At 45.0% G+C, this 15,556-nt stretch overlaps 1 protein-coding gene across 1 annotated transcript in view; it reads left to right on the forward strand.

Moving 5' to 3' along the window:
• The first annotated feature begins 1,065 nt into the window (after window positions 1-1,065).
• Window positions 1,066-15,556, forward strand: part of si:dkey-16l2.16 (ras-related protein Rab-35) — an 18,928-nt gene continuing 4,437 nt past the window's right edge. Inside the window, exons 1-3 of the mRNA XM_034206206.1 lie at window positions 1,066-1,229; window positions 3,425-4,164; window positions 6,034-6,084. Of these exons, the coding sequence (XP_034062097.1) occupies window positions 4,110-4,164; window positions 6,034-6,084 (106 nt within the window). The 5' untranslated portion in view covers window positions 1,066-1,229; window positions 3,425-4,109. The remainder of the gene's footprint in view (window positions 1,230-3,424; window positions 4,165-6,033; window positions 6,085-15,556) is intronic.

Below are 15,556 nucleotides of genomic sequence, written 5' to 3' on the forward strand. Positions count from 1 at the left end.
AATGATGTGAAACTGGGTAAAATAAATTAAATAAAAGCGAAACTTGAATACGCAAGCACAATCTGTTGCACTGGGGGGCTTTGTCATGAAAAGTGTGTCAGTGTAAACAATATATGACTTAAATACAATTTTGGTGGAGGGTTAATGCTTATTTTTCTCATTTTAAATGGACTAAAAAAACATTAAAATAGGTTGAAATGTTGTCATTATATGCATGGTGTTATATAATTAGATGAGGCATGTTTTGATTATAGTGCTGCTATTATTCTTGTACAAAGGGGGGTACAGTTTTCTAAAATGGTATTAAACTTAATGGCATCAATTGTGATGAAATGACTAACTTGAGCATTCTTTCTCATGCGGGGGTTGAACAGGCTGTGGGCGGAACAATTACACAATCAATGATTTGGCTATTCTTGCACTTTTAAAATGTGCAATCATTTGTTAGGTTGGTTGCTTCTTTATATTCCTAGTTTCAAACAAATCTCAGATACTACATTTTAGCATTTAGGGCGAACGTTCAAGCAGTGTTGTGAAATTGATTTAACCTTTATTTATACAATCTATATGTCTTGTTCATTTTGGTGGAAATTACCTAGACTTAATTCGAAAATGGTTTTGATCTTGTTTCTTAATATGTTCTTCTCTGTTTAACTTTGGATAGGCTTAATCACCTTAAATGGATATACCCAAGTCAACATATATTAAAAAGATCTAGCAATAGGGTCTTTAGTTGGCAGTGGCACAGATAAATAGAGAAACAGTTGAATATATTATAGGAATAAGGGATACATAAATATATAGCTCTATTTTTTTCTTTAAACATAAAATAGTTTTAAGTTAAGCAAAACTCTTAATAAATATAATGAGAGTGAATTAAAAATACTTCAACGGTTTGTTGAAGTAATTCAAAGGAAAAGGAATTCAGAGATAATATTATCCAAAATAAACCAACAAACATTTGAATGAAACAATCTTAAATCGTCATATTTGTATTGAATTTAACAAAACAAATGGCCGTCTGCACACAGCGGTTGCCCGGTGTAGGTTTTTCCCACATGACGTGAAGGCAGCCTCAGATGATGAGAGTGGGTCATCAGCTGCAGACAGGCAGGTGTGGTCGAGACATTCCTGGGTTCCAGCTACTCCACCGGGACAGAAACAACGTTTGCCGCGGATATGTAAACACGACCCGGCGACAGACCAACAAGTACAAGTAAATGACCAAAGTAAGTGTGATGTCTTTATTAAACAGCAGTCCAAAGTTTCTCCGGGGAGTGAGAAGTTTCCTGACGTCTTGGTGTCGGGAGCAAGTCAGCGCGAGGCCCACAGACCGTCACTCCAGCCTGGATAGAAAAATCTAGAAGTTTTAAAGTTTACTAGCTCTTTAGCAGCGACGAACATCTTTTAAAACACGTATTGCGATTTGTATGAACTGTTATGGCCTTGTTTCTCATCCGGTTTAAGTAGTCAATGTGTACCTTAAAGAAAATGTTACTCAATTCGCTGTTAGAAACCGTAACATTATGTCGCCGAAATTTAGGTGACACATTTAATACTTCAATATCCACCTAATTTAAGTTTGCCGAATTGAAGATCACCCTTTTATGTATTTATTCAAGTAAATTAAAGGCTTAAAGTTGCATATTCCCATTGATTTACATGAAAATAAGAGCTTTTCGTTGGGAGTTTGGCGTGTCGTTAAGTCAGTGTCACACACAGCTGAATTAAACGGTTAACTTGTAACTAAATTAATAAACATTAGTGCCAATTCAGTTGTAGACAACGATTACGTTTCGACCTTTCGGTAAACCAGCTGTGCACTTCTGTTTTCTGGTTGACCTGTGGCCGCTGATTCATTCCTCTGGTGTTTGTTAGACATTTACGCCAGACTGCGTTCAAAATATTGGAAACAAATCTGCATATTCACTTTAAGTGCTCACACCCCGTGCCAAGTGAATTACACCTTATATTCTCAATGTGTAGGTACTATACTTCAATTCGTCCTTTCCAGATATATAATTATGCCTTAACTTGAAGTCAATAATTAAGTCTGTACTTTACACAAACAAATGAGGGATCATACTAAGCCGAATTGAATGATGACTAATGTGAGACTTAGCACCATTTGTAATTGTATAGTTCAAGGTGTTAACCTTTTATGATAGAGATAATCATGAATCGATACGTTTTATAAGCGGCCATTTGTGTTTCCATGCAAAATGTAACGCATTGTGTCTCTATTAACTCCCATTAGCAAAGTCCCATTTACTTATTTCAAATGGCAGCAGCAGCCTTTCCTGTTTTCATGGAAAAGCCTGCCAAACTCCACTTTGAACTTCCCTATTTAGTGCAAGTCATGGAAACGCATTGGCAGCTACACAGAGGGACTGTTTGTGTTGGTGCTACCTAGCTAACCCTGCTAAGTTTTAAGATGGGGGTGGATTCAGCAGGATGAGGAAGTTATCTTTAGTGACTCAGCTGTTGTTTGAGGAGCAGGGAGCGAGCTAAGGAAGGGCACACAGTGCATACAACAATACAACAAGAACTGCTAATCACAGGGGCAGTGGTGGAAGAAGTATCCAGGTACTCAAATAACCCATAAGACTGTGAAAAGACTCCACTGCATGTCAAAGTCTTTCATTCAAAATGTCTTATCTAAGTATAAATATGCATCATCTAAATGTAGAAAAAGGTATTGATTGTGCAGGAGTATGTTTCCTGTCTGTCAATGTTTGGATTCATATTACCGCTGCCTTGTGGTACATTTGACTGCAGTAGATGTTTTTACCAACTTTTAACTGTTGGCTAGTTTAATCTGCAGCAATGCATCATGGTCTATACTGTTTGTAGGGTGGTCACTGTCCTGTGAGAACCACGTAGTTCATAAAAAGTTAGTTTTATGAGTTTTTCAGAAAAGCAGCCCTGTTTTCAGCTGATCCAAGCATCTTTCTAAATAATTCATTTACATTAAGAAGGAGGTGAATTCTCTAAACACATATTCTAACTCTTCTTCTTTCAGTGCATCACAAACATTCAAAATCATCTGGCTATAAAAACAAATACTAAGGAAAAGTTGCGATTTTAGTAGTAGGCCTACTCCGAACACAATCGTATCGTAAGGATTTGCTGTGGCTAGAAAAACTCCTGCATTCAAAGTATTAGCATGCGTTATGGTCCATTTTTTTATCTCGGGAAGTTTATATAGCGCCAGGTAACTTGTGATTTCACCAAGAAATCATTAATGTAATACAATATATTATAAATCATTGTTTTATTTTGTTTCAATCTGAATCTTCAAAGAAACTAAACGTAGCCATTTTGTCAGATTTTCCTCTGAAGTTTAATCAAGTAGTAAATATTCTAGGTAAAGTATGTCAAAATGATACTTAATTGTACACATATTTCAAATGTGTTTTTTCAGCACTGGACCCAGCACGCAGAGGAACTGGACTGAAATGAAAGGAGGGGCTCAAATGAAACTCTGCAGATGTAACCACGACTGAACTGCAGAGAAAAAGAGGAACGTCTCCTATTCTCGCTTCTCCTTTTTTATTAAAAAAGGTGGTGGTGGATTTCAGGGCAATAACACCCGTCCATTTGGCTGTCAGAGCAACAACCACCAGATGCAAAATCCCCCATCATGCATCCTTTGGTTTGAAGGCATAGGCCTCTGCATTAAAGGAGAGGAGACCGTTCACTGACACAACTGTGGATGTCAGAAAATCAGCGAGTTAGTATAGAAACCGTTGGAAATCCCCGGCTGGAGTGTCATCGGGTGGAACTGGAACTAAGGTGCGACCACGCGGCCGCTCTCAGCATGAATCATACATGCAGAAATCTCCAGAAACGGATGTGCTCCCACCGTGAATCCTACCAGACATGATGTGAACTTCTGAACCGAAACTCCCAAAAAGTTGCAGAGAAAATTCAACTGGAATGTCGTCTCATTGGCGCGGGAATGCCTGTGATTTTTGGACAAACTCTTGTGCTGCTCTGAGCTCGTAGCATGAGGAGGGAATAATAAAAGGAAACACCGGGGAGATCAGGAATATCGCCTCGTCTTATGAAACTGATTTGACTTGGGAATACAGTGCGAGGCCTTCCACATGGCGGGGAAGGACTACAATCATCTCTTTAAACTGCTCATCATCGGAGACTCCAGTTAGTGCCTTTTGTTTTTATTCATATGAAATCCTCTGTTGAAGTCAAAGCATGTTGTTTAAGGAGTCCCACAGGAGAGAAACGGCATGCACCTTGCACGTTAGCCGTTCCCAAAGGTTTTTCTCTAATGCTTAGGAAACCAACAACTAAAGGAGATTTGGGAAACGAGTTACAAAAGAAGTAAAGTAGATTTGTATTGACAAAACATGAGCTGTATGTTTCACCTTGGTCATTAGTTTGCACATAAATGAAAGCCTAAAACGCCAGTTATTATACAAAGAAGATAAACACAATTTGACCTTTTGATCAGCTGGAACCAACATTGGATAAACTAGTAACAAAAGAAACTAATCTGATTTGATTGAAACAACGTAATCAAGAACTTGAGCTGTATGTTTCTTAGTTAATGGTAACGACAATTTTACCCGAGTATTTGTTACTCAAGACTGGTGACAATATAGGGGAACTAGTAACAAAAGAAGCAATGCCAATTTGGATTGAGAAAAACACATCCTGCAGGTTTGCTCATCTTTCAAGTGAAAAAGCTGACAAACTATTAAATAAAGCCAATTGAAAATGTGCATGAATCACATTACCTTGCTAGATTCAGGACATTGAGAGATCACGTGATACATATCATAAACTCTGTCCTCCTCACTTTGAAAGGTGTAAGGAAAGGCCCTGCAGTGGTTCAGCCCAGTTTGAAACCCCCTACTCTCCAACCAGTGCAGTAAACGGCCTCAACGATGTGTTGGCTTGAAAGCCCCTAAACTGCCACGCTGCTAAACAACGTTTTCAGAGAGGCACTCGTAGGTTTACAATGATTGTCTGAGCTCAGGCTTAACTGAGCTTGTGTTAAGTATTCAATATTAACCACTATTCATTGATGTAATAATATTTGGACTTTTCAGGCTGCCTGTTTGGGACATTTCTCCAAAGTAACCTTAGCATAAAGGATCAATATTGTAATTCAGATAGTTTAATTGACTCAGTCAATGAAGGACTTGCCGATTTTAGACTTGTTTTACCAAGATATTGCATTACAACACATATCTTGCAGGGATGCTTTAGTTTTCACAACATATTGTGGTAGTTTTGAGGTATACTGTACTGGGTACACAGCTCTGGGGAAAAGAGCACCTTTTAAAAGTGTGTTCAATGATGTGTTTGAGTCAAATAACCTTTATGTTTGTATCCTTTCAACTACTCACAACATGTTTCTGAAGTAGACATCATTTCATTCAAGCATTAAACCTCTGAGATAAATGTCGGGTTATTCCACCAAATAAGGATTTCATTTTGTATTATGTAATATAATTAGCATTTCTTTGCATCAGCTGAGGTCTAAACACTGCATCTTTGTAGTTATCATGTTCTGCAACTTAATAGCATCATAACAACATATCATAATCGAAGTAGTCTATAGAATAAAAAGCATAATCATTTGACTTGAATACATATCAATAATAAACCAGAGAAACTTTGATCAACATTTAGTGAAAGCCTTAGATTGTGTTGATGTTTCTGTATTTCCCAGCATGCAGCTGCTTCATTCTGGTTGGTCAAGTCTCTTCTGAACACGTTAGCACATGTTTTTTCGGGGAAATGTTCTCGGAACAGTTTTCAGGAGAGTCATCTCTGTTTAAACAAGCATGTCTTTGTCTGAGTTTATACTTTGTTCTTATATCTCGCTTGGTTTCACTTTGGTTTTCCTGCCCCTGCTGTGTTTTCATTACTACTATCACTCAGGAAGGAGGAGATTTTTCTGATAGTAAAAACAGACATGACTCGTCTGGTCTGTGCCTGATTGGTCACATTCATTTCCACGCAGTTATTTATGAGCTAATCTTTGATGTGCTTCTCCCTCAGATGTGGGGAAAAGCAGCCTGCTGCTCCGCTTCGCAGACAACTCCTTCTCTGGTGAGTCTCCAACCTCTGCTGCAAGTCCAATGCCGGGACATTCCTCCGAACTAGAGCTTGTATTTATTAGTAGGAATACCCAGAGAGCATCAACATTGAAAGGCTTTATTGCCATATGCACAACAGCTACAGCGTCACTTTTGGCGCCAAGTGCCAGGCTCCTCCAATAATGCAAGTAAAGTGCAGTAATAATAACATCATATACATATAAAATAGGAACAAAATGTTAAATGAAATGCTTTACAGGTGAAAAGATACTGTAAGAATGTATACATTTATATATAAACATTTGTTTTTCCTGATTCTTGATTGTTTAAAAGAGGAACCGAAAATGAGAACCAGACTGGAATGGATGTGTGAGAAGTGGCAATCTGGGCCAAAGGGGACGATTTTGAGATCTTAAATATGTGATAGATTTGATAAGCCTTACAATGTCCACTGGATGACTGAACGTGTCGCTATGTTGCTGCTCTGCTCGGGAGCTTTCTTTCTTTTATTGATCTACATAGGGCTGCACGATTTTGGGACAAAATCTAATTGCTATTTTTCTAACAAATATTGCGATTCGATTTGCGATATTTGTTTTTAAGCGACCCAACAGAAGTTTATTGTAAAATCAAATGCGGCCATATCTCCGGCTAGGAAGGTCGTATCAACGTACTCCCGTCTCTAGCACCCCGCAGCCCGAGCTACGAGTGAAAGAACTAAAGTTACAGGAAACTTCCGTTGGGTTGCTTTAAAGTCAAGCTTCAGTTTAAGATCCACCCTGTAATAGAAACACGTGATGGAGCATTACTAACCTGACTCAGATGGTTTGTTTCACCAAACCATCTAGGAAAGCTCCATTGGAAGCCATTTGGAAAAGTATTTCAAAAATACTTGGCAGGTGATTGGATCAATCTGTCTATCACCTTCTATCATGGGCCACTTCTGATTGGTTAACAATGTCTGGTACATGTGGAGCACAGCACTTCTGATTGGTGTGGATGACTGACACACAAGAAGAAAAGAAAACAAATTGTAACAAATGTTAACAAAAAATCGCATCATTTCAAATCGCGATTTCGATTTAAAATCGATTAATCGTTCAGCCCTACTACCAAACACACCAATCCAAGGGATCAAAGTTCACTTGGAGAAGACTTATTAGTGCTCTGCTAAAACAAAAACCATGTAACATCAATTGAAACAATATAATCTCCAGTTTATATCTAAACTAAAAACAATAAATAGTGTAATAATTGATAAATGTGTGGACTAAACAGTTGTGTATTATAAACAAGTGGCAGTTACATGCCCAAACACGTCATGCTCTACAGTGAGGCAGAGAATTACAAGCATGTTATCAGGTGAGCCATCTTATCTCTGCTGGGCTAGAGCTGTCCTGACCTGTCTGCAGCTCCACAGGGACTAAACCGTGTGTACAACATGAAGACATTGTGGGGGGTCAATGGATAGAAAGACTTCCTCAACGTTTGTCATTACATATTTAACATATACTATTCAAGGCTATGTTCATTTGGTGGATTTCTTGCATTTTCCACTTTGAGGTCTAGAACACAACACGTTATTATGGCTTTTCAGGCTAATTCCAGACAATTTCTTTGGAGGCCGTCATAGGTGTCATTTACACTGGGGATGCAGTGTCCCCACCCCTTTTTGGCATGGCGGCTTTTGTCCCCACTTGTTCAAAGCTTAATGTTTGAAAACCTAGCTTGCTGACTAGCAAATGAAACACTTCCATCAAGGTTTATTTTCACATGACCAAAATCAGGCAAGCAATGATCAGTAACTTTAAACATGTCTTAAATAGTTTCTGATCTTTGTAAGTCATTATTCTGACCCACCAATCACATTCCCAAAAATGGTATATGTAGAAGAAATCTCCTGTCCCCCAATGTCCCCTCCCCTTTTCAACACTGACACCTTTGAACATACCGGTATGTACTTACTGTAGGAAAGGCCTGGGCGTTATGGTGATACAGTATATCATCAAAGAATATAAAAGTGTCTTTTGTGTATATTTTTATATTGATTCTATCGTGATATAGGTTGGCTCATAATTGTATTATATATTTAAGAATATTGTATATTATATTTGAATATTTTTGAAGTCTTTAACTCACACAGGACATACAAAAATAGGCTTTACCATGCTTAGATCTGCAGTGCATTTCTGTTGCTCGTTCCAGTATGATCTGTAACTAATTATAAAAAGGAAAATCCAGTAGAATAAGTGAAGTATAGAAAAACTGCGCTTACAGCTCATAGAAACGGATCAAATGATTAGCCTATAATAGGCCCCCTTTATGTTGCCAGTAGACATTTATTGCAGCTAATAATTTGAATTATGCTGAATATAATATAAAATACTATGTTTTACTTTTTGGTTTTCCAATATCTGTGAGATCTTCTGATTATTCATGTTGCTGGAATAACAAAACCACAAAAAGAAAACCCAGGTTGGAGAAAATAGTTATTCCCTTAAATGCCTGTGTATAGAGGCTTCTCAATACTCTAATTTCCCCTCCTCGACTCCTATCCTCGAGACTTAGGCCCATTCCCAAACCGCCCCCTACCCCTACACACTACCCCTCCGTTTGCGCGTTCGCGCGGAGGGTCCACCACATTAAGTGCTGTTCCAAACCAACGAGTGTGGAGCGGTGTGGAGGGGGAGTGGGCTATCAAGCCCTCAAACAGCGAGTCTGCAGCGGTGCTGACTTGATGACCGGTCTCTACCTGACCGGTCTCAACGCTGTGTGTGTCCGTCAGGAAACACGCTGTTAACAAGTAGTTCCAGCAAACATCCACTGATAAACTGCGATGTTAACAACCTCATGATAACCTCATATGTTTTTAACTTAGGATCATACCTGTGTTTAGTCTAGAAAAAGGTAAATGTGTGCATTTTATTATAAAGTTGTGTATATTTACAGACCGGAGAGAGGGGAGGCCGTCCCAAAGCTTGCTGCTGTATTTACTCCCTCCATCTGACAGGAGGGAGCCTCGTTGAGCTGCGAGTGTGGCTACAGACGGAGTTCACTCCATCACGGAGGGGTAGGGTCGAGGGAGTGGTTTGGGATTGGGCCTCAGGAGATGCGAGCGGAGGACTGAGGAGGGGAACCGAGGAGAGAGGAGGGGAAGCAGCAGGCGGTTAGAGAAATGAGAACTCCTCTCCTCTGAGCGGTCATTTTAAAGAGACATCCATTAATGATGACAGGAGGCACAGCAGCCCTCTGTCTGATGGACAGATGTTTCATGATGACTTATATTTACTTTGATTAATTCACAGTGCGGTATAATGAGACAATAACAGGCTACAGATGCGGACACACACACACATATTTATATAAATATATACAATTTCAGAATCAAACAAGTATGAGAGCACTCTCATAATAACGTAACACAATCAAAGACTGGATATATCCCCCCCCCCCCTCTCTCTGGTCGCTGAAATGGGGAATTGAAATTACGAGCCAAAAGTTGTACAAGTATTAAAACTAAGCATAGGACACCAAACCAACTGAGACCTGTCTGTCCGCCGCATTTACGCACTGTACAACACACACACCTACACACGCACCTACACACTGCACCACACGCACCTACACACTGCACCACACGCACCTACACACTGCACCACACGCACCTACACACTGCACCACACGCACCTACACACTGCACCACACGCACCTACACACTGCACCACACGTACCTACACACTGCACCACACGCACCTACACACTGCACCACACGCACCTACACACTGCACCACACGCACCTACACACTGCACCACACACACACCTACACACTGTACCACACGCACCTACACACTGCACCACACACACACCTACACACTGCACCACACGCACCTACACACTGTACCACACGCACCTACACACTGCACCACACGCACCTACACACTGCACCACACGCACCTACACACTGCACCACACGCACCTACACACTGCACCACACGCACCTACACACTGCACCACACGCACCTACACACTGCACCACACGCACCTACACACTGCACCACACGCACCTACACACTGTACCACACGCACCTACACACTGCACCACACACACACCTACACACTGCACCACACGCACCTACACACTGCACCACACGCACCTACACACTGCACCACACGTACCTACACACTGCACCACACGCACCTACACACTGCACCACACGCACCTACACACTGCACCACACGCACCTACACACTGCACCACACACACACCTACACACTGTACCACACGCACCTACACACTGCACCACACACACACCTACACACTGCACCACACGCACCTACACACTGCACCACACGCACCTACACACTGTACCACACGCACCTACACACTGTACCACACGCACCTACACACTGCACCACACGCACCTACACACTGTACCACACGCACCTACACACTGCACCACACGCACCTACACACTGCACCACACGCACCTACACACTGCACCACACGCACCTACACACTGCACCACACGCACCTACACACTGCACCACACGCACCTACACACTGCACCACACGCACCTACACACTGCACCACACGCACCTACACACTGCACCACACGCACCTACACACTGCACCACACGCACCTACACACTGTACCACACGCACCTACACACTGTACCACACGCACCTACACACTGTACCACACGCACCTACACACTGTACCACACGCACCTACACACTGCACCACACGCACCTACACACTGTACCACACGCACCTACACACTGTACCACACGCACCTACACACTGTACCACACGCACCTACACACTGTACCACACGCACCTACACACTGTACCACACGTACCTACACACTGTACCACACGCACCTACACACTGCACCACACGCACCTACACACTGTACCACACGCACCTACACACTGCACCACACGCACCTACACACTGTACCACACGCACCTACACACTGTACCACACGCACCTACACACTGTACCACACGCACCTACACACTGCACCACACGCACCTACACACTGTACCACACGCACCTACACACTGCACCACACGCACCTACACACTGTACCACACGCACCTACACACTGTACCACACGCACCTACACACTGCACCACACGCACCTACACACTGTACCACACGCACCTACACACTGCACCACACGCACCTACACACTGCACCACACACACACCTACACACTGTACCACACGCACCTACACACCGCACCACACGCACCTACACACTGCACCACACGCACCTACACACTGCACCACACGCACCTACACACTGCACCACACGCACCTACACACTGCACCACACGCACCTACACACTGTACACACGCACCTACACACTGTACCCACACGCACCTACACACTACCACACGCACCTACACACTGTACCACACGCACCTACACACTGTACCACACGCACCTACACACTACCACACGCACCTACACACTGCACCACACGCACCTACACACTACCACACGCACCTACACACTGCACCACACGCACCTACACACTGCACCACACGCACCTACACACTGCACCACACGCACCTACACACTGTACCACACGCACCTACACACTACCACACGCACCTACACACTGTACCACACGCACCTACACACTGTACCACACGCACCTACACACTGCACCACACGCACCTACACACTGCACCACACGCACCTACACCACTGCACCAAGCACCTACACACTGCACCACACGCACCTACACACTGTACCACACGCACCTACACACTGCACCACACGCACCTACACACTGCACCACACGCACCTACACACTGCACCACACGCACCTACACACTGCACCACACGCACCTACACACTGCACCACACGCACCTACACACTGCACCACACGCACCTACACACTGCACCACACGCACCTACCACACTGCACCACACGCACCTACACACTGCACCACACGCACCTACACACTGCACCACACGCACCTACACACTGCACCACACGCACCTACACACTGCACCACACGCACCTACACACTGCACCACACGCACCTACACACTGCACCACACGCACCTACACACTGCACCACACGCACCTACACACTGCACCACACGCACCTACACACTGTACCACACGCACCTACACACTGTACCACACGCACCTACACACTGTACCACACGCACCTACACACTGTACCACACGCACCTACACACTGTACCACACGCACCTACACACTGTACCACACGTACCTACACACTGTACCACACGCACCTACACACTGCACACCACACGCACCCACACTGTACCACACGCACCACACACTGCACCACACGCACCTACACACTGTACCACACGCACCTACACACTGTACCACACGCACACACACACTGTACCACACGCACCTACACACTGCACCACACGCACCTACACACTGTACCACACGCACCTACACACTGCACCACACGCACCTACACACTGTACCACACGCACCTACACACTGCACCACACGCACCTACACCACTGCACCACACCTCACCTACCACACTTCACCCACACGCACCTACACACTGTACAACACGCACCTCACACTGTTACCACACGCACCTACACACGGCACCACACGCACCTACACACTGTACACACGCCTACACACTGCACACACCACCTACATGCACCACACACTACCTACCACTGTACCACACGCACCTCACACCGCACCACACGCACCTACACACTGCACCACACGCACCTACACACTGCACCACACGCACCTACACACTGCACACACGCACCTACACACTGCACCACACGCACCTACACACTGTACCACACGCACCTACACACTGTACCACACGCACCTACACACTACCACACGCACCTACACACTGTACCACACGCACCTACACACTGTACCACACGCACCTACACACTACCACACGCACCTACACACTGCACCACACGCACCTACACACTGTACCACACGCACCTACACACTGCACCACACGCACCTACACACTGTACCACACGCACCTACACACTGTACCACACGCACCTACACACTGCACCACACGCACCTACACACTGTACCACACGCACCTACACACTGCACCACACGCACCTACACACTGCACCACACGCACCTACACACTGCACCACACGCACCTACACACTGTACCACACGCACCTACACACTGCACCACACACACCTACAGCTCCTAAAGCATATAATCAGGCTATAGCCGTTGTGTATTTTATTTTATTACATGGTTTAGTTGAATACTCGATTCTGATTGGTCAATTCAGAACACGTGACACGTTGTTAATCCAGAACAGACCGCTGTCAAGGATTTATTGACCGTTGTTAAGGACGCTCACATCTGCACAAATACATCCGTTCGATTGAACTGTACAGTACAGTTTGGCTGAAAAGCTTCATGCCGATCTAGATCCCTCCGCTTCGAGCCGGGCTCCTGATCAGCCGGTCAGTGTTCTTTTCCCCATAATGACCACGTCGCTGCACATTATCCCATGTGAAGCACTAAATGGTCTTAGAAAAATATCGACTCTTTGTTTGTAGTTATCTACTAAACTACAGCATACACATACAGAGAGTAATGTAGGCCTGTTATACTGAGTGATATATATTATACACACTGCTCTGCTTTCTGCACGGACCTCACAGCTGTTCTCACTGGAAACATCGCGTTGCGATGAAAGCAGTTACTAATATAATATCCAGGGGATGCATGCAGAGCTGTCATTGGCTGAGATAAGTCCGGCCGTGCGTCACGCCTCCACCGTTCCCGGAAATGCATCCGCGGAGGAGCCGTGGAGGAACCATCAGTGTATCCTCGGTTAGAGCTCCTCCAGAGAGCCTCCTCGACGCTCGATGCTCGGTCCTCGGTCCTCGGTGTGCATTTAGAGAAATTAGATGTCCTTCAAAATGGCGCGCTGAAATTCATTTCCGGGTCACTACCGGAGGACCGAGGAGTCGAGGAGGGGAAATTTGAGTATTGAGAAACCTCTAATGTCAGGGTCTTATCTTAATGTAAATGTCACAGCTAGTGTCTGCTGTCTTTATGGTAAGGAATGGAGGAGTGCGTGCAGGTCAGGTGCTCCAGATGCTACAGTCTGTCTCTGTGGGTCAGTACAGTCTGTCTCTGTGGGTCAGTACAGTCTGTCTCTGTGGGTCAGCACAGTCTGTCTCTGTGGGTCAGTACAGTCTGTCTCTGTGGGTCAGTACAGTCTGTCTCTGTGGGTCAGTACAGTCTGTCTCTGTGGGTCAGTACAGTCTGTCTCTGTGGGTCAGTACAGTCTGTCTCTGTGGGTCAGTACAGTCTGTCTCTGTGGGTCAGCACAGTCTGTCTCTGTGGGTCAGTACAGTCTGTCTCTGTGGGTCTGCACAGTCTGTCTCTGTGGGTCAGCACAGTCTGTCTCTGTGGGTCTGCACAGTCTGTCTCTGTGGGTCAGTACAGTCTGTCTCTGTGGGTCAGTACAGTCTGTCTCTGTGGGTCAGTACAGTCTGTCTCTGTGGGTCAGCACAGTCTGTCTCTGTGGGTCAGCACAGTCTGTCTCTGTGGGTCAGTACAGTCTGTCTCTGTGGGTCAGTACAGTCTGTCTCTGTGGGTCAGTACAGTCTGTCTCTGTGGGTCAGTACAGTCTGTCTCTGTGGGTCAGCACAGTCTGTCTCTGTGGGTCAGCACAGTCTGTCTCTGTGGGTCAGCACAGTCTGTCTCTGTGGGTCAGCACAGTCTGTCTCTGTGGGTCTGCACAGTCTGTCTCTGTGGGTCAGCACAGTCTGTCTCTGTGGGTCTGCACAGTCTGTCTCTGTGGGTCAGTACAGTCTGTCTCTGTGGGTCAGTACAGTCTGTCTCTGTGGGTCAGTACAGTCTGTCTCTGTGGGTCAGCACAGTCTGTCTCTGTGGGTCAGCACAGTCTGTCTCTGTGGGTCAGTACAGTCTGTCTCTGTGGGTCAGTACAGTCTGTCTCTGTGGGTCAGCACAGTCTGTCTGGTCAGTACAGTCTGTCTCTGTGGGTCAGTACAGTCTGTCTCTGTGGGTCAGCACAGTCTGTCTCTGTGGGTCAGTACAGTCTGTCTCTGTGGGTCAGCACAGTCTGTCTCTGTGGGTCAGCACAGTCTGTCTCTGTGGGTCAGTACAGTCTGTCTCTGTGGGTCTGTACAGTCTGTCTCTGTGGGTCAGCACAGTCTGTCTCTGTGGGTCTGCACAGTCTGTCTCTGTGGGTCAGTACAGTCTGTCTCTGTGGGTCAGTACAGTCTGTCTCTGTGGGTCAGCACAGTCTGTCTCTGTGGGTCAGTACAGTCTGTCTCTGTGGGTCAGTACAGTCTGTCTCTGTGGGTCAGTACAGTCTGTCTCTGTGGGTCAGCACAGTCTGTCTCTGTGGGTCAGTACAGTCTGTCTCTGTGGGTCAGCACAGTCTGTCTCTGTGGGTCAGCACAGTCTGTCTCTG

This window comes from Gymnodraco acuticeps, unplaced genomic scaffold, assembly GCF_902827175.1.
Source record: "Gymnodraco acuticeps unplaced genomic scaffold, fGymAcu1.1, whole genome shotgun sequence".
NCBI lineage: Eukaryota > Metazoa > Chordata > Actinopteri > Perciformes > Bathydraconidae > Gymnodraco > Gymnodraco acuticeps.